The following is a 25,323-nucleotide window of genomic DNA, read 5'->3' on the forward strand; positions in this document are numbered from 1 at the left end:
TTGTCTAAATCCTCTTGGACTTTGGCTCTTCATGTGCCACATTGCCACAACTTTTCTGACAGAGTGTTTATAACTTGTAGAAGTGATTTTTCTGCTCTGGTGAACTTAGCCATTCCTTCCATCATTTGGGTTAAGACTACATTCCTGAGCAATGCTCTGTCTCTTATCAAATCCAAGACTTCTCCTTGTAGGGATATCTGCAAGGTAGGTTGGCTGCTGTCTTGAGGTTTTCCTGTGCATTTTCGTTTAATTGTCAAGTACAGCACCCTTTTGTAGAGTCCTTTATCAATGCTTAAACCAAGTTCTTACACTCTGCAGAAGACTAATTTGATTCAACACTTTCAATGAGTTAGTTATCCCATTATTCTCCAGGGAGAGAACAATGTACCATTGTTGCCTCAATCCCCTGAAAATTTACAGTGTTCTCTTACCTTCGGTCACTGCAAGCTCTTCAAGAACAGCATGAACCTATTAGAAGCTGGCAGTACTGACAGTAGCACTGTGCTTTGTGTTTGAGGACCTTGGCATAGCCTTTAGCACCAAAACAAGCATTCTGAGTTCTTGCTCAAGATGTGAAAGCCATCTTCTCTGTGCTTTCCATTCCCATCTTTCTGCATCAGCACATGTTCAGTGAAAAGTTGTCAGCTCTGTTACTCCAGACAAGTAGGTGTTCAGCATCATATCCTGAAGTTGCACAATTCAGTTTGAGCCTCTGTTCTCCTGCAGTCCTTCTTCTTGAATTTCTCAGGGCAGGAAGGGCATTCCAGTTTGAATTTGCTTCTGCTGCAGGTGAACGTCTTACCTGGAAATATCAAAACCCATCTAAAAATAGTTCAAGGGCAAGGTTCCTAATAGCTATTTGCTAGTATTAAAGAACAGAGGAGGCTGGGAAACCACTGAGGATTTAAGTAACTTGAACACAGTAATTCAGAAACTGTTATTAAAGTTTGTCATTGGTAATCCTCATTAGGAAGACTGGCTTACTATCTTCTTCTCTCAGTCAGGTTGACTATGTTTGTTTACCATGGGTCAGAACCATATCCAGTAGAGACCTCTGTTGCTCAATTGCTTTGCAGCATCCAGGCTTACAAAAGAGGCATCTGGACAGAGTTTCAGTTGACAAAAAAATTTGTTCTGAGTCTATTAGTAAATCAAATGGGTGGTACTCATTCTTTATTCCTGAGTCCAACTGGCAAGACACATCTAATGTCCATGTGATTAAACTCTTTCATCTCTGAACCAGAGTGTGTGCAACCCAGTTGCCTATTGAAATTGTTCCTGGCCCATATTATGCATTAAAATGTGACCAAGTATTGTCTGAGACTATGGTGGCTGACATGGGGCAAAACCACACCAGGAATTGTGCAAACAGTTTCACAATATAGACAGCAGAAGGAAATGCCAAGCCCTTAGCTCTGGTGCAGTTTATTTCTTGCCATAGAAGGAGCTTTGGGTCTGAACATAAATGTAGGAAAGTTCCCTTTGAGCCAGCTAAGCCTCTGGAGTTCTGGCTTTGACTTGGGCTTGGTGATATTGAAGATGCAGAGCATGGAGTCGGTCAGTGTACCAACTCTCCTGATCACTTCTTCAGTTGATCAGCATGAATATGTCACTTCTGCAGAAAGTCCGGAGTTTTCTTTATCAATGGCAAACATGGAGAAGGGATGTATCAGAATGCCTTTCAAATTATCTTTGCTACCCTAGTTAATAGTCACGGTTGCCTCCTTGCCTGGTTGGAAGGTTCATCCCAGTGATCTGAAAGCTCAAATTTGTCATGCTTGGGAATATCATAAAGCCCTACGTGAAGAAAATCCATCAAACAAACATAGTAACAGATAATATCACTGCTATAATATCAATAAAAGAAGTACTGCAAGGTTCCCATCTTCTTTACCAGCAAGCTTTTACATCAAGTTTATCAGTGACTTAGTTGTCAAGAGCTTCAAACATAGTAATGAAAGTGCTAATTTAAAGCTGATGACCATGAAATGGGAAATGGTGGAAGAAGGGATGGACAATTGTATCCTGAGAGATAGACAATTGTATCCTAAGCAACGTAGCTCAAGGAAAGATGAAGAGCAAGGGCCTGAGCAGCAGGCCCAATGGATACAGCCCCAGATGAGGCTTCTCAGTTTGTTTTTTTTTTTTCTCATTTTCTCACAAGGTAGCAGTTTCCACAGAAGTCTGATCCAAGGTTGCAGCTCCACTATATCAGAGCTGACCCTGAACACAGGCAGCTGAACACCAGGAGGTGTGAGGACACTGTTGCAGCATCTGCTGTTGCACTCACAACCCTTGCCAAGCAGGGTTTGCCAGTAGACATTCAGCTGATCCTAGTCTGGCCAAGGACCTTCTGGTTTGAGGGTATCCAGTGAGTCCAAGAACCCTGCCCTTCCTTCCAGATCTTCTTGTACTTGTTTCAGGCCAGAATTGTGGTCCCAGGCTCTGCTGTCCCTGTTTAATGGTGTTGGTGTTGGTTGCCCTTCTGGATGAGAGCACACCTGCAACTTCTCAGCAAGAAAAATTCTGATCCTCAGTCAAAAATTGTTTTGCTGTGCATCCAAGTACACATGATCATCAACTGCTGTCATCTCAGATGCTTTTGTCCATTTGGCTGAAATACCAGGCACTGCAAATACAGTTAATTGAAGCTAAACTAGATGGGCATCTCCACCAACCAGTTGTGAATACTTAGCCATGACTTTGACATTGACAAATGGAGGCATTCAGTCTTTTTCTGCTCTTTATGTTGAGTTTCCTGAAATTGGCTGGAATTCTATTCTTTGAGATATGTTTTTGTATGTAAATTCCTACATCTCTTGCTTTGAGGCCATAAGCATTTTTCCAGAAATTCTGATGCTGAGAGAAACAGGTATTTGTAGGGTGTGTACCTTTCTTTTTACACCAGCATGAATGACATGAGAAAGAAGAAAAGAGGGAAAATAGAGGAGGGTACCTTGTAGGTATCCCATGTGCATACTACTGAGATAAGAATTTGTCAGTCTTGAGTGAGTGAATATACGTACAGGAAAAGCACGAATGTACATATTGACAACACACTTAGAAATAGATCTAGAATATTAATATCTAACCATTCCTTTTTTTAACATCTTTTCGTTTTAAAGATAAAAGAAAATGTAGCACTTCTGAAAACTTCCATGCTTCCAAGACCTGGAGTAAGATGAAATTAGCTATAGAACAGGTATGCAAATAGTAGCAGTGTAAGGTGATTAATTTTTAGCTTGGGAAACAGTGTGATTTATGACATATTTAGAAAAACAAATGCATAAGCACTCTGTTTACATATGGGGTAGTTAGAATTTTTAGACAAAGATGCATATTGCTTTTTATTAGTCACTATTTGAGAAACTAGGAAGTACCATATAGAATTTAATGTTACAGTAATTTAGATAAGAAGGAAGTGGCATAACAGGGTGTAAGAACAGCAGAAAAATTATTAAAGAAGTTTTGTCCTTGTTTGCAAGAGAGCCTAAATCAGCTAAAGATGTTACAGAAATACAGTTTAGTGGCTACTACAGACATATGCAATGTAGAAAATGCTCTCAGTGTACTTGCAGAAATGGCAAAAAATTAGGTAAAAAATTCTTTAGATCTTTTCATACACATTCCTTTCTGTTATAAATTGCTAATAGACTTCCACTTTGCTTTTTTACCTGTTTTTTCTTCACAATGAATAGCATTTTCTTCTTAACTTGAAGCTAAAATCTTTGAAATTAAATTAATAAGCATATTAAAATTACTATATATGAATGTGTTTACTACTCTTTTCTACGTTGAGTATGGTCTAAAAGAGACAGAGTGTATGCTATTTATCTTGTACTTTTTTCTCTTTACTTAAGGTCAAGGTGAACTTTGCCAGTAAACACACTGGGTGAGATTCTGATGTCATTAATACTAAGCTTTTCCATTGATTTCAGTGGAGTTAAGCGTACCAGTATTTATAGAGCTTCATAGACTAATTTTTCTAAAGCATACAGTTTATTTGCTTATAGAAAATCACACCCATAACTCCTAAGAGTTATGAAAACTGTGGATTTCAGTAAACTGCTCTTTAGTGCAACAGTTACTTAAAAAACTTAAAGAGATTGAATTATGTACTGAGTGTTCTACAGAATCCAGAGGCAAGATCAAGCTACTATGCTGTTAAAAGTAAATAAATAGCACATTATTTCTCAAGACTTACCCTTTCAGTTCTGTGTTGTGCATAAATAATTTGCATTATTCATGTTTTGCTCCTTTCCCAAGATTTTCAATATAGTCAAATCAATACTGGGAAATAGCAGTGCGAAACTACAACTAGCTGAACACTCTGGTCCTGATCCAGCAAAATATTTATCTACATGCTTCCCCTGCACGAATGTGTGTACTTAATTATTTTAATAAAACTATGTGAATGCTCAAAACTAATCATCAACCATTAAACGTATTAAAGTGAGTAATGTATTTTGCTACTTAAAGGAGCCCTTTGACCTTGATTTGTTTAGCAGTGTTTTGAATCATTAAGAGTTGAATCATCCAAATTCTTCGTACTGCACTGAGGAAACATGTCACATTGACAGCACCCAGCTGTAAAAGGTTATTCCTGGAAATGGTATCTTTGCCTGTAACACCAGAGATGGTTTTCCTTTTGTATCTTCTGTGCCCAATGACGAGGTGAAAAGCTTTTACGGGTGTTTTAATTATAAGAACTTTTGATTCATATATTCCATCTAGTTTGTCAATGATATGTTGTTCTAATATAAAGATTTCATATATAAATTCTACTATATTATGAGATTCTAGGAGCCTGTCTGTAGGTATTTGGGTGCAAGGTAAAAAGGTAAAAGTGTGGGTATATGTTCCGTGTTTTTTAATGCTGTATCGGGAGTTTACTATAAATGGCAGTACTGAGGGCTATTCCACAGTCTGTTAACAACCTGTTTGGTTTTGAATTAGCTTTTTGTAACATGACAGTGCAAGATACAATATGATCACTAACCTATGAAGGGAGATTGCTGTAATTCATGTGATTTATATTTTCTTAGAAGGAAAGCATTCAAATTATGACAGTGACCCAAGCCCATGAGATACTTAAAACAGACTGCCAAGGCCAGAACTCAACTAAAACAATTAGCAGAAATAAACTGGGTGTTGTCAGAAAAAATGGAGTGCTAGTTGCTGCTCATCTCCCAGTTCATCAGTCCTTATGTACTGTTTTACTCTCCAAATGAAACATGTACTAAAGCAATAACACATAGTCCCGAGGACTTGTGCCAGCACCTGGACTCTGAAAAGCAAGTGATGTGACATGGTCCTCTTTTGTGAGTGCAATACCTGTGACCATGTCAGCCCTCATTTCCCAGCCCTGGGTAGTGTAAGCCCACCCAGTGTGGCACTTCACTTGCAAACTGGATAAGGATCCAGGGTGCGTTTTTTCCTTGAAGCTCTCTTTTTGGGGGTTTCCTAACACAATGTACACATGAATTCAATTAAAATGTCCAGATAGAAAAAAATTGTACCACAGGTCACATGTTCATTATCTTAATGTTTTCTGGGATATCCTATTTTAACTCTAAATCTGTTGTGATACCAGCTCTGAAGTGCTGTTTTAATCTCAGATTAAACTCAAGAAGCTATAGTGGTGGTAAACAACTATTTTTTCTGCATCTCTTGAAGTCTTCAAACTCACCTTCAGTTACCTAAAGAATGAGAGATATGTGGAGGTGATAGAAGTTTGTCATGATGTAAGAAGTCATTCAAAGAACTTTGAATTACATCATGAGAAAAATAGTTTTAAATTTATTATTAACTGTCTTTTTTTTAACTAGGTTTTGACACTCTCTCCAGGTTATCCAAAGATTCAAGATTTTAGAAAAGGCACAAGCAGCAATCAAACCCTAAAAATGAGATATTAATACAAAATGTTTAGCTATTAGAGATGTCAGTAAACACTAGATATATAAAAATAAGTTGAGTAAAATATGTATTTTAGACTTTTTAATTAACATAAAATTAAAGTTTTCACTTTTTAAAGAACAACGTGGGATGACAGCTGTTTAAGAAAAGACTAAGATGACTCAGACATGAACACTAAAGTCTGTGTGTGTTCAACAAGGGAGAGCTTTAGGTTCACCAGCAGGGGACATTGCATTTATCATAGCTGTATTATAAAGATGATTCAATTTAAAAGACAGTGAGTACCAGACCCTCTCTCTTGCAGCCACTTATATTATTTGCTCAGGCTGAAAGCCCCCCGAAGTGGCAGTAATTTGGATTGATCAATTTTAAACATCATTTGCCTGCCTGGATGGTGCAGAAAGGTTTTAAATAAAACCAGTAAGACTGTCATATGCAGTAGTCTGTGTTAAGGACATTACAAGACCTGCCATCTCCAGCAGCCTCCAGGACCCAGGTTTTCTCCGGCTCAGCTGCTGGAGCCTGGTCTGGTGTGCCCTCAGTGGGAACACTGGGCCCTTATACCTGCTATATGATCTGCTACTTGCCATCTAGTCCAGCTTGGTTGTCCTGCACAGCCTCCTTGAATACCCTAATCCTCAACTTCATCTTCTTTTTCGTTCTTATCAGTAGCACCATCCAGGTTAGCTCTCTCCAAAGCTCAGCCTGTAGTTCCTTAATGGCCCATCAGTTATGGTCTGGAAATTTTTGGTCTTCATCATCATCTTAATTATCCCTTGTCTACCAGGTTTGTGTCTCTGTGTTTTGTTTACCCCTTTCCCTTTTTCTTGTTATCCCCTCTGAACTAAAAAGGTCCCTGATCTTGTAACTTTAATGAAGCAGATGCTCTTACATTACATGTACCCTCAACAGTCTGTATATCAAACTTCTCTAAAAATCACTTTTAGAGTAGAGTTTATGTGCGCATTATAATTTACCCACACCTCAGGTGCCTAATAAATTTATCAGGTAGCATTTTTCATGTATGTGTACATCACAGCATATACTAACGCTAGTGCTACTCAGTCACTTGCCCTTTCCATCAAACATCATCACATGAAACATCAGTAAATATGGGTTGTGTGTGCATTCTATGAGACCAACCTTAAATTTAATAAACATTTTTATCATTAAAGTGAATATACAGTCATTACCTCATGTCATTTTACATGTCCAGTGTTGAAATGTGAAGTTTTCTCACTTACTATTTTTATGTTTCTTTCTTCCTAAGCATTTCTTTTGAGTCAGATATATTTTTAGATGAACCTTCAAAGATATGCTTCTGGATACTGTGTGGTCTGACAAATTAGCCATTTCATATCATGCTTACCTTTTTACAGCTCAATGGTACTCATACTGAAACAAAGACTTCATCCTGTAGCAATAAAAAGAGGAGGAAATAGTGAAGTCATTTGTCCCTTTATCCTCATTTATTGATGATTAAGGACACTGTAGTATAATTAAGACCTGTACATTCGATTAATGCTTTGTCAGTGTTTTCAGGATAGTGTATCCATAGACTTTTTAACTTATATAACAGAAGGGTTTCTGCTCATGTTGTCCTAACTTGGTGCCAATTGAGTATAAGCTAAGAATATTTATGGGTTTATTAGTGTGTTGATCAACTCAACCTCAGATATGAAAGAGAAGGAATATAGAGACAAAATAATGAAAAAGGTAATACTTTGCATGCATTGGAAGGAATCTTCTCTTGTCCTACTAAATACATTTAAAACTATCTCTGTTGAGAAGGGGAGCATGTGATTTATATTAGCGCATACTTAACAATGTGCTTAATACTGTCCTGAATGGAGATATTGAATTGCTGCTATACAGAAGAAAGGGAACCTTGGCATTTGCACTGCAAAAATAAAACTGAAGCTTTCATTTCTAGAGACATATAAATAAAGATATATGCAGAGCTGAACTATGTCATGCCAAAGATACATCTAGCCAGTAGCCTAGTGACAATGGCCAATAGCAGATGCTTAGGAAAGGCGTGTAAGAGCAGAGCAGACATAAAGCTGCACAGTAAACCCTCCCAATGTCTGGAAGTCAGTTTGTGCTTTAGGGCCTCCCCGAAAGATGACTATATCCTCATCTTTGTGTTCAGTAGCTTCCAATGGATCTCGTCAAGTTCACCCAAATCTCCTTATTTGCTTGTACAGTCCTGGAATCCATCCTATTCCTCACAACCTCCCTTATCCTTTCCATAACTCCTAAAATAATCTACTCACTCAGAAAATGCTGCTGTCATCAAAATATTTAATTCTGATGCTCTGAGAGCAAGGATAAAAAGGCTATATACTAATTAACTAAACAGTACCAGAGCACTAATTAACTAAACAATACTAGAGCACCAATTAACTAAACAGTGCTAGAACACCAACTCAGACATTGTCCTGCTTTTTCTGTACAGTTAAATGTTAGTACAGTCTATCATAACACTGTTTTGCTCCAGCCCACACTCCTCATAGCAACTTTTATGTGTAGTTTGGAAAGTTAGTATGGATGAGAGATGTTGCTCTCAAACCATGCTCCACCGACAGCGTGGATGAGACCTCTCTGGTTTTATAAAAGAGTTTTGCCATATGGACACAAACAGGGCCACCTGGGTTGGCTTTGTGGTGTGAATGGCGTCCCATTTTGATTACTGGTAAAGACTTGAAGCACAGAAATTCATTTTTTGCCTACACTTGTGAGAAACCCTAAGCAGCTCTGGCTTGAGATGGTCCCTCAAAGAGGAAGAGTCCTGGACTCCAATTCCAGGACCGTTCATGGTCTGAAAAAAATTTCATAGCCCCAGGAGGGTTATGGGCCTCTGAGATTTATCAGTAGGTGAGATGTTGTGTTTTGGATGGCAGCTCTAGACTTTGGCATCTCAAGCAAAGCTTCACAATTGGAGCTCCATGGTAAAGCTGCAGTACCGAAAACTAATCAACCTTCTCATTGCCATTAATGCTAATCTGCATGTTTTTTCTTTTCCTTCCCTTACAATTAAAGTTCTAACTCATAAATTCAAATTTTCACCCTGACAAGTGCTTGTACATGGAACAGCTTCCCAATCCCAATGCTCAAACTCCTCTCTCTCCATTCACATATGTCGCTTAGGTTCACCTTTTCCACAAACCATATATGTAGAGTCCAGACAAAAACACAGACAGTCCCTCAAGAGCTCTATGCTAAAACAATGCCTGAAGTGGAAGAATTCTGAAAACAGCTGTAATTCATCATCCTCAGTGTAATTTATTTCTCCTTTGGGCATTACAACACAGCCCAACATCAAAGCCACTCAGCTGCAGAATGATTATGATACCATGAGCATTGCTGTGGAGTACAGATTATGGACAACTACTCAAGCTAAACGGCATGATGTCCAAAAGGAGAATAAACAAACAACAGTGTTCTACAACTGAGTTATATGTAGGGAACATATAAAGTCTTTGGAAAAATAAATTAGCAATAGAAAATGAGTGAGTCTGCCAGGTCTAACAAGGATGATATATGTAGTGAAAGTGAGTGAAGAGACTGTTTGGCTAGGAGGCCACTTGCTGACATCCTAGCCAAAACTAACTGCAACTAAAAATGATCTATGATGTAAGGGGGAAAAAAGTGTTCAATGACTTAAAGAAGGTCTCAGTGCTGAAATATCACACTGAACTTTTTATGACTTCCAGTGAAATAAAAATGATTTGTTAAAGAGGGCTGTTGGGATGATATGGAAAAGGTCCTGGTTCTACTGTGTCCATTCCATGGACAGTGGATCCCATTGGCATACCTGGGTGGATGATCCTTGCTATCCTCTCTAGTTAATTTCCTTAACTCTTCTATTTTTTACTTGACAATTGGTCTGTGGCTGCAGTTCAAGTTGAAGATGAGCTTTACTTCCCACCCGTTGATGGCCTGTGTGTTGAAGAGGATTTCCCCTGATCATGGGAACAAGTCTCTGAGTTTCTGCTAGCTATAGGCATTTCTTGTTTTCTTCCTCACTGGACATGTAAAGCGGGGCTGTATTTTACATTTAACTGGAGATCTTATACATCTGCTATGCTCCTGGATAGATGCCTTAAACCATTAAAGAGATATGAATCATGATGCTCCACAAGTATAAAATGGTTAGGGAACTGCAGTTAATGGGGATATAAAAAAGCAAAACATACTTCCCCCTAGAATAAAGTTATCCATTACAAAGGCTTCTACATTTTCTTCTGAAGTGCTCCATCAAGGCCGCTGTCAAAGATGGGATGCAGATCTTGGTAATATTACCTGGTGCCTTCCCTACCTACTGCCTGTCCCAGGATGCCGGAAAGCAGCTTGGCAGAAAAGGACCTGGGGGTCCTGGTGGACACCAAATCAAACATGATCCAGCAGTGTGCCCTTGCCACAAAGAAGGCAAATGGTATCCTGAGCTGCATAAGGCAAAGCATGACCAGCAGGTCAAGGGAGGTGATCATTCCCCTCAGCACTGGAGAGGCTACACCTGGAGTACGGGGTCCAGTTCTGGGCTCCCCGGTACCAAACAGACATGAACATACTGGAGAGAGTCCAGCAAAGGGCCACAAAGATGATGAAGGGACTGGAGCACCTCTCCTATGAGGAATGTCTGAGAGAGCTGGGACAGTTCAGCCTGGAGGAGGGGAAGGTCAGGGAGGATCTAATCAATGTGCATAAATACCTGAAGGGAGGGTGCAAAGAGGATGGAGTCAGGCATCAGTGATGCCAAGTGACTGGACCAGAGGCTGTGGGCACAAACTGAAACAGAGGTGGTTCCCTCTGAACATCAGGAAACGCTTTTCTACTGTGAGGGTGCCTGAGCACTGGCAGAGCTTGTCCAGGGAGGTTGTGGAGTCTCTATCCTTGGACATATTCAAAAGCCATCTGGACCAGATCTCAGTGGCCTTGCTTGAGCATGGGAGTTGGACCAGATAACCTCCAGACCTGCAACCTCAACTATTCTGTGATTATGGGACCTTTTCCATTCCTCAGAGATATCCCAGGTTTCTTCCAGCTACAGCATCCCCCTTGGCCATAGCCCACCTCCCTACCTACCCTCTTGCCACTGAGAGCCAGCATTTTGGGGCAGGCAGAGCAGAACTCATTCAGCAGGGAGGAGGGAGCAGAAAAGAATCCTAAAAAAGGGTCAGCATGTTCAGCCAAGGTCAGTTTAATACGTCCAGCCAAGGTTGAAACACCCTCAGTGGTTACGCTTCTCCCTGTTTGCTATTGCTCTTTTTATCTAGTTGACAAAGATCAGTTCATGTTACATGGAGTAGCAGACAGCTGGACTGATAGATAAATTTCTTACAAGGGAATACAACATGTGCATCAACGATTTCTAGTCTGAAGTGTTGGCTTCTTGAGCCTGGTTTTGCACTGCTTTGTTTTTGACTTGATCTGAGAACACTCTGAATTTATCAGGTTTTTTTCTGCTTCATGGCCCTGTGGGAACTATGCAGTGTGGAGGTGTTTGTGTAACCTTGGGCTCTACCTTGAACAGTTTGCTGCTCCCCCTTTTTTTCCACATAGAGAACATTTTTCATCAGATCAGTTTAATGAGTTATGAGTATAGATAAATTGTATTAATCACAAATTTAGACAGCTTCTTATCAGATATTTTAGTATAAAAAGAGTTCGTCTTGGGAAAAATGCTACCACTTCATTAAAGATGCTTCAGTTTCTGCTTCTTCTTAGTTGCCTGGGTAAGTTGCAATTGAAATATTTGAGCTGGGAAAGGGCGAACCTCTCAACCTCTAAGAGGTGCAAATTAGAGCATATCATTTTTCTCTCTGCAGTTACTGTGCTAGGGCAAAACCTAATGTGGACATATTTATTCTGGTGGGAAGGAGTTTTCTCTATTGCGGGAACAAGATCTCCATAAGAAAGATCTAATAGTTCTCTGAGGGAGGGGAACGGAAACCTACAACCTGAAAGAAAGGGGATTTAGGTTGGTCCACAACCACCTGGCAGTTAGGATGGGGTTGTATGGAGTACGGGAAACAAGTCAATTTATATGAAAGCTTTGCATCTTGAAGCCTGTTTATGGTATTTAAAGAGCCTCCAGGATGGAGAGCAATCACAGTGTCACCACGTGCGAGTCTCAATCACTTGATCTTTCAGACCTGCTTAGCTGGCTGCCCTGCACAGCACAAGTCTGTTGCTGGCAGTAACCCGAGATGACTGATGCTGTTTAGAAATCCACATGACAAACTGCACTCCTTTTTTTGTGTGGTTAGGCGCAATCTCTGGAAGTCCCCTAAGGGATACTCTTCAGGAGGATGTGCTGACAGGGCGAATAATTGGTGGCCATGAGGCTGACCCACACAGCTGGAAGTGGCAGGTAAAGCTGGTGTCTTATACTTGGAAGAAGCCTTATACTTGAAAAAACAGTGAGAAAATGACAGCTTCTGCTGTCCAAAGCCACACACACTGTTTCTGCAGAGGCACAGCATGGCTTGGGTGTAAAATATGTTGTCATTTGATCCAGGTATCGCTTCAGATTGCCTATCCTGACTACCCGGGGTACTACTCTCACATTTGCGGTGGAACCCTTATCACCGGCAAATGGGTCATGACTGCAGCCCATTGCTTCAGCATGTGAGTAGGATAAAAAGCATTAAAATTCTTGTTCTGCTCCTCATTTGTGCTGCAGACAGGAGCCAGACCCTTCTCACCCTCTGAGCTGTTCCTTGCACAGCTGGACATCTTACTGCACACTTAATCAAGGGAACTGGAAAACTCTGTTTGCCTTAGTCTTGATTTTACATATTAATTACTGACTTTCTGGGAGTGGAAATCAAGCTGATTGCTGATTTGCATAAGAGGAGGTGCATCTGCATAAATGTGAGCATTTTGAAGGGGTTTGCATCCTGAGAAACCTGCAGAGATGGAGAGATTGTACAAAAGGCGTGTTTCCTAGCTCACAGGCCATGTTGTACAATTTGCTCTGCATCATGTCTAACATGCACCACCTAAATGATACAACATGACACCAATAAGCGAACACTCCTCTTTAATTACTCATGCCTTTAGTGAATGTACTTACAATAAAGTGTAACATGCTGATCCTTCACACTCTGTTTCAGAAGATGCAGAGATGCAAAATGAAGGTTCTCGTTCAAGACCAACCTCAGCACTGTTAGCTGATGCTGCACCTTCACTTGTTTTGCCAGCAAACCGCAGGCAGCATTTGCCTAGTTCATAAGACCATTTAGCTACAGTCCATTGAAAATCTGCCGGTGGAAGGTGCTTTACAAATTATTACATTGGTGGAAGGTCTCAGTGGTGCAGGAATTACACTACAAAGCTAGCTGTGGGGAGTGTTTTTTACATTTCATTTACATTACATTTACATTCATCACATATTCTGTGATTCATTTTCAGGCCAGAAGGATCAACCTACCGAGTGGTTCTGGGTGAGCATGATCTCTTGCAGGAGGATGGCACTGAGTACGCTATTGATGTGGATAGAGTCTTCATTAACGAAGGCTGGAATCCCAATAACATCGCCAATGGGTAATTATTTTGGATATCATCAGGTGGTTGAATGGTACTTAGCACCTTGTCCCACTAGCGTTTATGTGTATATTCAGTCCAGTTTCCAGTGAGGTTGGATTTGTGGGAAGCACTGGAAGATGGTGCAATGGAGATTTCCCAAATGACCTCCTCTCTTGGAGGTGTTACATGGTGTCTATGTGGATGATCTCAGTCCTGTTTTGCCCAAGATGGGGGAAGGATGGGCCTCACAGATGAATCCAGGATGTACAGCAGATTCAGGAGCTTGCCAGCAGTCACACCACTGTTTACATCTGATGAAGGAAAGCCAACAAGGAAATGCTGACAGATTGTCTTAAACCGCCCCTCAGAGGCATGCTTGTCAACTCAGGGTCCACTGAAATTCACTCTGAGGTTGGGTGCCTCCAAAGAAGTGAAGATTTTGGGGGGGTGTTAGTCCTTTATCAGTCTGTACCATGACCTCTTCTCTCTTAGTTGCTCATATTTTCCTGTTGTCTGTGATAGCTATAAGGATTAATTAATGATGTTTGCAAGGTGCTACTCTATCATCATGCCAGAGGCTAGAGACCTGTATAAGTGACAAAATGTGAGTGAGGACATATGGTTTATGATAATTCAGGATTTTTGGTAAAGAGTCTTTTACCTGTACCCCATTTCAGCTATGACATTGCCCTGCTGCGCCTCAGTTCTCCTGCCTATGACAATGGGTTTGTTGAGCTGGGACTGCTTCCATCTGAAGGAGACATTTTGCCCAATGACTATCCCTGCTATATTACTGGATGGGGCGCAACTAGTGGTAAGTAAGGGTGAAGGAGGAGTGTTGAGGGTCCCTCCTGGTTTCAGAGGGGCCACCATGCAGATAAGGCTGAACAAGGCAGGGTGTGGGCTTCCTTCCTCAACTGCTGGAGCTTCTGAACCAAAATCTCACCCTTTCTTTGCCAGTGGATGGCAGCGTCCCAGACAGACTGCAGGAGGTGATGATGCCAATTGTTGACCATAAGATCTGCTCCCAGGATGACTGGTGGGGATCTCAAGCAAAAGTCACTATGATCTGTGCAGGTGGAGATGGCGTGAGGGCTGGATGCAGTGTAAGATCTGTTATTATAAGAGGATTTTCAAGATCCTCTCTTTCTCTTTCCTTCCTATCTGACCTTGCTGTTCCTTCAGCTGGGACCTGGTTTTGCCATTTCTTCACCTGCAATAGCTCTGCTTCAAATCCTGGCCCCCTTGCTGCTTTCTGCTGAATATCTTCTAAACCAGACTGCACCACATTCCTCCAGGTCCCCACAGAGCAGCCAGCAGAGAGAAAACCTCCAAATCCTCAGGGTGTATCTCTTCCCTCTGATTTTGGAGGGGAGATTTGCCCTTTATTCCAGCAGCATGTCCCATTGACCAGCTCCGGGGGACTAGGTTGAGACTTTGTCAGTCCCCTCTGCCCTCATCCAAAGGATGAAGCTGCACGGTAGTCTTACCACTCCTCCAATGTTGCTGTCATGTTGCACCCCAGACCAGGCAGTGTTCCCCACTGCTTGTCACCCCTCTCCTGCCCAGCCGCTCTGCTTACAATAGCTGAGGTTGCTGCAAGTTTTGGCTGTGTCCAACTGCACCATCTAGCCCAGGTTAGGTGGAAAAGGAAGATCCTGTGAGGTTCCCTTTATCCCAGGGACTCCAGGTGGCCCCAGGTGGTAAGGAGGTTTGGCATGTGAAGGCAGGTGATACCAGTTACCTCTGCCCATATTCCCTTCCCTACAGAGGTGGCTTCTGGTGAAAGTAAACATGCAGAGCCCTGAAAAAATAATGGACAAATATGTAACATATTTGATTATGTAAATATATGAATATAGTAAAATATAGAAATAAAACAGGTTATATAATTATACATAGTAAAATTATAGGTATGGTATAATTATAAATCTATAGATGATTAGTGTATTTTTTGGTGTGGTTTAATTACGGCAGGACCTTGTTACAAACCGGGTTCTGAGCCAAGCAAGAGCCTTTATCTTCTCATATATTTTAACTCAAATTGCTTTCTTTTTCACCACCTTAACTTCCTGGGACCCTTTGAATATACTTGTTTGCAAAGCACAAGGGGAGTAGTATTTCCCTTCTACCTGTTTCCTTGTAGCTGGAGAGTGCACTGATTTTTTAACGGAGATGCTGTGCAGGTGGACCTTGCTGGGAAGGATTGCATGTGATGCAACGTGCCCTGGACCATTTGCTTACAGTCACTATATTTGCAATGGTGGTGGTAAATGAGGGTTTCAGCCCTTCCCGGGATGTGTATGTGTATATATGAGTGTGTGTCTGTGCGTGTAGACTAAGATAACAAATAGTCTGATCTTTGCAACACCTTGGTAGGTGCTGGGTAGTCTCTGCTCCCATGCTGCTGGAGAGCAGTCAGCCCTTTGCAAAGTAAGCAGCACAAATTTTTACTTTCATGTTCAGAACAGTGATTAACTAACTAGCGCTCCTTAGTCCTATCCAGTCATTCCTCAATTGCTCAGATAATTTGGCTTAATATGTTCCTCTCCTTCCTCTGATCCAGGGGGACTCTGGGGGCCCTCTCAACTGTTACAAAGATGGTCACTGGCAAGTCCATGGGATTGTCAGTTTTGGGCTAGTTCCTTACTGTAACACCTACAAGAAGCCCACAGTCTTCACACGTGTATCAGCCTACGTGGACTGGATCCGCAATGTAAGTTGCTTAGTGCCTGCGAGGTAACCTGACGCATCTTCTGTGAAGGCAAGGGAGTGCCAGAGTGATTGGAGTCTTTAATTTATTAAACTGTTAAGAGTTGAACTGGGGGATCTGGGGAGATCTAAAATCAGGATATTTGGTGCTACTTTTGGTGTACTCAAACAATTTTAAGGAAGGAGCTGCTGCCTTATAGCTGAAATGTTCTGCTGAGGACCACAGAAAAAATTCAAGCCAGGCAGGAGCTGGGCTTCATGTCCAAAAAATTACCATCGCCATTCACACAGACAGAACCTTACTCCAGGAAACCACTGAAGGAATTAGCTGGCCGATGAATGGGAAATGCAGTAGACATGAAGCATCTCTACAAGTGCAAGTCCTGCAGTGCCGCACTATGCACTTTCAGCTTTACATTTGACAATGAGCAATGAACTCTTTGCTCCCAGAAATAATGTCTGGCACAAGAAGCAGCTGTTTCCCAGGCACAGGTGGTGGTTCTGTAGAAATGCCAATGTAAACCATGCTGGAAAGAATGGTGGGGAGAGATATTTTAAATCACTGCACATAACAGGGAGGCTACTGCAGTCCATAAACCTTTCTGGGTGGGAACAGGTCATTGGAGCAGTCCCCTGTCCCAGCTGGGAACAAACCCTGCTTCAGAGCACTTACACGTGATGGAGACATGCATTATTCTGGCTCTGTACTGAATTCACTTCTCTTTTGTTTTCCAGATTATAACGGATAATGGGGGTTACTAGAGAAGGATCGACTGGTGCATGAATATGAGAAGAGCTAGAATGAAGTATCTCTGCTCATTAACCCTTCTCTCATCCCTTCTACACCTCTTTGGGCTATTGATAGAAAAATTTGGCTAAGAGTATAATAAAATATCAGTGATTACAACCTATTGCTGTGTTTGCTCGGCCTTAGGCACAGGTTCAGACCCAGTCAGCAGGGAAGGAGGCTCCAGCAAATGCTGCAGCCTGTAAAGACAATATAAACCGATGACGGTGTCCTTAACTTGGGGCTGGGCTGTGGGCAGCAAGCACAGCTCTTCAGGGCTGTCAATTTAGCACCAAACCCACTCTGCAGAAAATGACCACGATGAGATTTTTTGGCTGAGGGATTCCACAGGGATAACCCCACCAGTGGCAAAGGTGGTCAGCTTGGTGCTTGCAAGTTGGTGGGAACAGAGCAATGGTGTGACGCTGCTGGGCACAAGTATAAACTGGGAGAGGAGTGGCTAGAGAGCAGCCCCGCAGAAACGGATCTGGGGGTGCTGGTCAGCAGCGGGCTCAGTATGAGTCAGCGCTGTGCCCTGGCAGCCAAGAGGGCAAACTGCATCCTGGAGTGCATCAAACACAGCATGACCAGCTGGTCAAAACTGGTGATTATCCCACTGTATTCAGTGTTGGTGCTAACTCACCTTGAATATTGTGCGCAGTTCTGGGCCCCACAATTTAAGAAGGAAGTTAAGGTCCTTGAATGAGTCCAGAGGAGGGTGACAAAGCTGGTCAAAGGGCTGGAAGGAATATCCTAAGAAGAGCTGCTAAGGACTTTGGGTTTGTCTAGTTTGGAGAAGAGACTCATTGCTCCCTACAGCTACCTGAGGAGGGGAAGTGGAGAGGGAGGTGTTGAGCTCTTCTCCCTGGGATCCAGTGATAGGGTGAGTGGGAATGATTCAAAGCTGCGCCAAGGGAGTTGCCGACTGGACATTAGGAAGCATTTCTTTACCAAGAGGGTGGTCAAACCCTGGAACAGGCTTCCTAGAGAGGTGGCTGATGCCCCAAACCTGTCAGTGTTTAAGAGGCACTTGGTCAATGCCCTTAAAAACATGCTTTAACTTTTGGTCAGCCCTGAAATGGTCAGGCAGCTGGACTAGATGATCGTTGTAGGTCCCTTCCAGCTGAAATTATTCTATTCTATTCTATTCTATTCTATTCTATTCTATTCTATTCTATTCTATTCTATTCTATTCTATTCTATTCTATTCTATTCTATTCTATTCTATTCTATAGCAGCCGGCAGATATTTGCTTGCAGAACTGGGTTCTCTTTATATTTCTAAACAAACAGCTTCAATACAGCACTGCTTATACAGAGGGAAACTGCCTCAAGTATACAGGCAAACTCAACTGATAGAAAGTACAATCCATCTTATTCTTAAATTCACTCTGTGCAGGATGTTTATTTTTTAAATTTATTATCTAAGACTAAGTGCATAGAAAAGGGAATTTCTAGGGTGCTTTTCTAGTGAGGAAGCAATAAATTCAGTGTAAAATAATCTCCTGTGCCGTTAGGCATGCAGGGACCTGTACTCCAGCCAGCCAGGCAAGCCTATCTGCAGTGTAAAACTTTTCCAAATAAAAGCCACGTTCCTATTAGACACACAACAGGGTAATAAAGGGAGGGAAGGAGGAAGAGAGGGAGATGTACATGCACAATAAAGCAAGATTTGTCTTTTGATGAACTACAAGACCATCTTCTAGGAATACATGGGGAATCCCACAACCTTCCCTCTCCTCCTTTTGCTGTGTATAAGATGAGCATTTATGAATGAAGGATTTTGATTTGGTTCTTTTTCCATTTTACACTACTTATGTTCCATCTTTCCTAAAGCCTGCACACACCTAGGGCATAGCAGTATTTTTTGCAAAACCCTCTGTTTTTTGGGAATGCACATTTCTTCTCTCGAAAAGCCACTAGAGGGCATTGGCAAACCAAAGGAATATCCAATCCGGTTATCACTGACTGCTAAAGAAGTTTTGTGGGCCGAGAATGATAAAATGGCATGTACACAGCCTTGAACTCTGTCCTTCTTGTTTGCTTGCAGACACACAGATAAGCAATGACACACAGGAGCTGCCTTTCGCTGCCGTTATCCAGAGGTCTGACTTGCAAACAGATAAATCTTCCTTATTACGGCAAGCACAAATGAAAATGAAACCAGTGGTGCTTTCTTTAAGGCTTGTAAAGGAGTGGCGTCCCAGCTGTATTTTTAGCTCTCTGCTTTATTGAACTGCACTTGGCAGTGTCTCCTGGGTGCTCAGTAGTTTGACAATTCTCTTCTGACAAGTAAAAAAAACCCTGAATCTCAGCTTTCCTGCCCCTTAATATTGCTGAATGGTTCTTGCTCATTTTAAGACAGCATGTGTGATTTCTGCTGCTACATCAAGTTCAAATATTTAACTTCTCCTGAAAGAGCCTGGATCTGTTAGGCTCAGTGATGGAGTAATGTCCCTTATAAGAGCGCTTAGCAGCCAAGTGATTGGAGCATGCTGGCATCTGAGATCTTGGCCTGACTACATTCAAGCTTTTCCCTTTGAATTTCAGAAGGAATTAAAAAGACATAGATCAAAGATTTTGGGAAATTAGATTTTTAAAGGGAGCCCCTCAAACAGCTTCAAAAAATTACTCAGATGCTGAGAAGTGAAGTATTAGCGTGTCTGGTGGTTTTGCAGTGTCTGATGCCTGGGCTGGGGGTCAGTGCATGGGCCACAGGGGGATTTGGGGATGTCACATGAGGTCCCAAATTCTCATCAGTCTCCATCCCTGGCCTGGGCTGAGCAGAACTGGGAACTGTTGAGGCCATTCCTGCTCCCTGGGCCAAAAGCACTCCTGGGACCAAAAGCACTCCTGGGACCATGTTTGTTAGCAATTTAATCAGTATGAGTGTGCCTTGCCACAGCCCAAAACACCACAACCATCCCCTGTTCATCCCCTGACGTGACAGCAGTGATAGGCTACACCTGTTTCTGCCCAAAGCCATGCAACTGCCCTGGTCTCCACGGGGCAGCTGTGACCATCGCGTGCTTGAAACCTCTTGTCACAAGCTGCTCTGAAAGCCAGGCTGGACATTACTCCTTTAAATTCTTCCTCCACATGAGCAAGACCTGGACCTGTTGCTGCAACAGCCAAGAGGAGAAACATCAAGCTGCACTGGCAGGAGCAGGAGAATCAGGTGCTGGAGACGTACAGCTCTAATTCAGGGTCATTATCACGTCCCCAGTGCCAAGAGGAGTGTTTCTTTCCACGTTTTGATGACAGGAACAGCTTGTGCTTCTCAACCATGATTTATTGCATAGGATAAGAGAGAGATGATAGCCTGGCAGCACGTGGACAGGGTACATGTGCTTCTCCTATGCCTCATTTACCTCTTACTATCCAAGAGCCATGTTAGAACTACTTGTTCGCCAGAGCTGCTGTGCAAAGCTGTGATCCCAGGAGCACCCCTCAGGAAGCCTATGGAAAATGCTGTGTTTCATGCAGGTTTTACTGTGTGAAGATACTAGGTGTCACAGTGATATAACATCCAATAGCATTGGGAAAACATGGCTGGGCACAGTACTGTAATGCTCATACATAATGGTCCCATCCTTTTCTCCAAAGCTGGGCGGTGAGGATGCAGCTAAACCGGAGAACAAACTAGATTTTGAAAAACTGGTGCTCCCTACATCTTTATGGGGAGCAGAAAAAGGAGCCAGCTGTGGCAACAGGACACTTATCTCTTGAGGGTGGTCCCATCAGGTGTAGGGTGCTCCAGTGAGGTGTAGGAATGGCTACTTGAGCTATTTGGGGAGGTAAGGCTGCAGATGCTGTGAAACACAGCTTGGGGGTGCAGGGATAAAATACAATGGTCAGTGCCATTAGGGATATCTGAGGACATCCCATCCTATCCTGCTGCGTCAAAGGGGCAGAGCTCTCCTGAGTTCTCTTGTCATCTCCACCAGCCCCATGGGGATGTCTTCATACCCTTAAGCATCTCAGCTGGCCCAAAACACAACAAAGCTGGGGAGCTTTAAAGTCACACAGAGATAAGCTCAGCAATGGGACCTTCAGACACACCACAGCTGAATAGAGATGTTCTGGTTATAGACATCTCCTCATCCAAATAGTACTCTGGGCTGCTATACTTTATCAGAATAACCCCTAAAATCTCTAGTTGAAATTATATCACTATGTCACCCAATCATTCCCTTGCTCACTTGCAGACAAAAATGATGGGTATTTGGGAGTATGACTACAATGGGCTCCCTTGCCTCCTGACAGCTATTCAACCTTAATTACCAGAAAGCACTTTGGGATGTTTTCACTATGAAAAACACTTCAGGACCAATAACTTCTCATCCCTATTTATTTCAAAGTAGTACCAAAGTATTTATTTCCAGGGAAGTGTAATAGATAACAGTTTCCTACACAGGGTATCTCACTGGAGCAGGTTTATTTTGGAGGGAGATCCTTTTATGTTGTTCATTCTGGTGTCACGATTCTCCTGTAATGTTTTACCCTGGTGTGTGGCTTGTGTGGTCCCCAGGGAATCAGGTCCCCAAGCCATCTGGGGCTTTTCAGCCTCCTTGGCTGGACTGACCTGGAAGTAGTCACAGCCTTCACACTCATGCCAAAGTATTTCAGCTCTGTTGGTCCCAGATATTCTCCCTTTGGTGGGTTGAGCCTACTGATGTGATGGAGCCAGGGCATGTCCAGCCACAGTCATTTTGGTCCCTCACTCAGCTTCCCTGGCCAAAATGTAGGTGCATCTCTGGGGGGTTTTGAGCATTTACCTTCTGGAGATGGTTTCCTCCAGCTGTGGATGTGTGTGCTAGGCCAGGTGAAGAAACACAACCAAGCCCCGGGACATCCCCACCTCTCCTCCACACCCAAGCCGGCCATTTAAGCCTTATTTTGCTGGTTTTTAATATGATATTTCAGTGAGATACATGGTGTCTTTGGTGCCACAGAGGAGGACAACCATTGCCGAAGAGCAATTTGGGCAGCACTGAGAGGCTGGGAGAAGGAGGCAGCTGCCCAGTAGATGGCAATACTGCCATTCACTCAGCAGCAGGTTTAGAGGATTAAAACAAGCTGCTGGAAACTGTGGATTAAGCATCACCGAAAACTCTTAATGGTCATAGCTGTGAAGGAGAAAACTTAGTTCTCTCTTTTAACTGCTTACCTGAAGTCTCACTTTAGCCAGCGCTCTGGCAACACAGGAATTTTTGCTGTTTTACACAGGGAAGACACCAAAGCCAGAATACTTAAATTTATTCAGTGCATTAACATCATCTGTTTCCCCAGATACTGAGGACTCACAGCTCCTCCAGAGATTATGACCACAGAGGGGCCCTCACATGGTGCAGAAATCAAGCTGCTTTTATTTTGCTATGTAATTTGGGTTGATTTGGTGGAGAGGACACTTCCTTATAGTGCTATGAGCATTTCTGTGACATTGAACGTCGTTACCTCAAAGAATAAGGAATAACAGCTGAACTTTTTTTTCCCCATCCCTTAGCATTGACAGACTAAAACTCAAATGGGCCACAGGAATGTGTCAATGATTGCCAAGGTGATCTCTGAGTTAAAAATCTCAGCACCTACAAGCTCAATCCTATGGAAAATGCACGTACATAGGCAGAGAAAGTGCCTGTTACAGTGACCGAAGTCTTGAAGCCAGCAGGGATGCAGAGGTATCACCTGGAATGCTTTTATTGCCTTTGCAGAAGGCTTGAGGCAACCTTACACCCTGTAGTGTCATGCTGCTTGGTCACACAGTGCAAAACTGCCTTTTTCTTCAATCAACCAGACACATGATGAGAAAAGGTTTTTTTTCCCAATGCTCCTGCCTCCAAAGCAGGCATAAGCCCTTTGCATGCAGGATCTGGCCCTACGGAAATGCCCCTGCTGCTGCAGAGCCAACACCCCTGACCGTGCCTTGCCCTGGACCTCCTGGGTTGTTTTTTTTTTCTCTGACAGAGATAAAGTCCATCCTACCCGTCATTTTATAGCTGTTTCTGCAGAGAAAAGTCCTTGGGTGTCTCATTCCCGCATGGCGCCAGGTCTGGCGGAGCCAAGCCTCGTGTCACAGCCCGTCTCCACCGGCCGTGGGTCGTCAAATGACTCATCCTTTTTCCGGAGGCTGCTCTGCCACTCGGAGAGAATTGCTTTTTAGTCTGGTGACTGCACGCATGGTTCAACTCTTGTAGACACCTAAAAATGAAACGAAAGTGGGCGATGAGTAATTCTGTGCCTCTAGGTGTTACAAGCAAGGCATACAGGGTGGCTGTATGAAGGTAAAAAAGAAAATAAATGAAAATAAAAGAGGGTGATGAAGCCCTAAGCAAGGTGGGAAGTACACAGACAGGTTTAATTGGGGTCAGTAAATCACCCAGTCCCAGGGATGGGAAGGAGCACCACTGCCTGCTGTCAAATGGGGTGTGTGTCCCAGCTCTCTGTCACCAGACTGGGGCACATCCATCCTCGTGTGTGCAGAAAGTCAGCTTGCCTCAACCCTGCCATGGCCAGGGAGCAAATTGAGGGTTGCACCTGTGTAGGTTTCACCCCTTTTAAGATGCAGCCCTGTAAAAGTTGAGTGGCCATAGCTTTAACATCAGCACCTTTCAGAGAGACAATCCCCAGCCAGCTGGGGAAAATCCTCCAGGGCTTCTCCTGCCTTGCTCTTCAAAGTAAACATGAACTCCCCTTGGCACAAAGAGGCTGTGATAAACTCTGCCATTTCCCCATGGAGATGCCTGTGCCGGAGGCTGGTTGATGGGATGCAGCACCTTGGGGATGTTTCAGCACTGTCCCTTGTCCCCTGGCCACCACGATGCCCTTTGCTGGGGCACAGTGCAAAGTCATCACTGTGAGCTGAAAACCCACCAGTGAGGCAGCTGGAGCCATATGCTGGGGGCTCTTCCCCTCCCAATCAGAAAATAATTAATATAAGAGGGAATCATAGGCATAAACCCCATAAAAGAAAAAAGAAAACACAACTAAACACATCCTTCTGGTGGGAAAACTGGAGTCGGGCTTCACTGCATGTTGCAGAACAGCCACAGATGGGCCTCTTTCAGTATTGCTGTTTTTACGGCCCAGCAAATAATTTGTAACAAATAGTTTATTCAATTAATTGAGCTTCTCTGCTCTGGGGGCAGATGGCAACCTTTAAAAATGGATTCCCGGTGGAAAACTAGACAATGGCATTCTTAGGCCAACTTCCTTTGCTTTCAGGTCAATGCCAGTGGTTATGATTTATGCCTGTGCTGCCAGATGCAAGCCCATGGGACAGGTGTGCATTTCCCCATCCAGGTTTCTGGGATTTATTCAGCTTTTCTGTTGCACCATGGGCTGGCTCACATCCTCACCCTCTTATTTCCCTGCTGCTGCCAGGACCAAGCGTATTTTCTCTGCTTTTCCCCTGTGGTGCAAGATCATGGTGATGCTTCTTCTTGGCTGCAACCTTCCAGGTCCCAGGGGTGCCATGGGGTGATAAGAAACAGTTTTTAGCCCATGAGTGAAAGAGGATTCCAGGGATTCCCAAGGGTTTCCCAAGATTTCTCCTATATGTTCCTTGGTGATGGAGATGCTGCCATCATCACTGTCTTTTCCATTGTCCCATGGACAGGGGCAGCCACCATCCACAAGCCAACATGTTGCATCACATTTTTGCCCTCAAATTAATTAAGCAAATCACCAAAAAGGTCCCTTCTAGTTCCAGCCCTGGGAAAAACCAGTCTTGCCAGCCCAGACTCTCCCAGCCAAAATGTGCCAGTTCAGCTTAAAATTTGAAAGCAGAGGCTGGCACTGGGTGCTTATCTGTGAAGAAACCTGTCTCTGGATGAACTCAGAGGGACTTTTGGGCACACCTCATGCATCTCCAGCTGCCCCAAGATTCTCTCCCATGTGCTTTGCTAGTGTTCCCCGCTACGTTTCAGTGTCACGGTGACATGAAGGCTGTGATGGACCTGGGGACACCTTGGAGGCTACCTGGGAAGTCCTCCCCTTTGCGTACTCAGCTGCTGTGCGTGAAGCAGGGCTCTGCAGGGATGGATGAGCTGCCTCGGTTCCATGCCTCCTCCAGGCAGTAGGTCCCCTTCGCTCTGGGGACCGACCCTATGGCTGGTTTCCCACTATGGGACTGGCCCCATGCTGGTGTTGAGCCTCCCAAGCTCCCCACGTGCCTTTCCCCAATGCAAGGGCATGGGGATGCTCTTCCATGGGCTGCTTTTGGGGGTGGGTGAGAAAAGCAGTGGGCATCCCCAAGCTCAGGAGAAGCCCCTTGGAGGACACCAGGCTGGGACAAGGACTGCTTCTGCCCTGGTAGGATGCTTTCATCTCAAAACTTGGGGTGGGAATCCCAGGGCATCCATTAGCTTCAAAAAG

General features: G+C 43.3%; 1 protein-coding gene across 1 annotated transcript; it reads left to right on the forward strand.

The window, feature by feature from the left end:
• The first annotated feature begins 1,983 nt into the window (after nucleotides 1-1,983).
• On the forward strand, nucleotides 1,984-20,676 carry LOC141949241 (elastase-1-like). The gene is made up of 8 exons (XM_074883017.1): nucleotides 1,984-2,131; nucleotides 12,189-12,292; nucleotides 12,440-12,549; nucleotides 13,336-13,467; nucleotides 14,127-14,263; nucleotides 14,410-14,555; nucleotides 16,016-16,165; nucleotides 20,554-20,676. Exons 1-8 carry the CDS (start codon nucleotides 1,984-1,986, stop codon nucleotides 20,674-20,676), a joined length of 1,050 nt encoding a protein of 349 aa, XP_074739118.1.
• The last annotated feature ends 4,647 nt before the right edge of the window (nucleotides 20,677-25,323 follow it).

Source organism: Strix uralensis, chromosome 1, assembly GCF_047716275.1.
Source record: "Strix uralensis isolate ZFMK-TIS-50842 chromosome 1, bStrUra1, whole genome shotgun sequence".
Classification (NCBI taxonomy): domain Eukaryota; kingdom Metazoa; phylum Chordata; class Aves; order Strigiformes; family Strigidae; genus Strix; species Strix uralensis.

Bases quoted from the DNA above. Each gene is read 5' to 3' on its own strand.
- LOC141949241 (XM_074883017.1), top strand. From the start codon at position 1,984: ATGAAATGGGAAATGGTGGAAGAAGGGATGGACAATTGTATCCTGAGA. The intron at 13,468-14,126 runs GTAATTATTTTG...ACCCCATTTCAG, and splicing joins CCCAATAACATCGCCAATGG to CTATGACATTGCCCTGCTGC. The intron at 14,264-14,409 runs GTAAGTAAGGGT...TTTCTTTGCCAG, and splicing joins TGGATGGGGCGCAACTAGTG to TGGATGGCAGCGTCCCAGAC.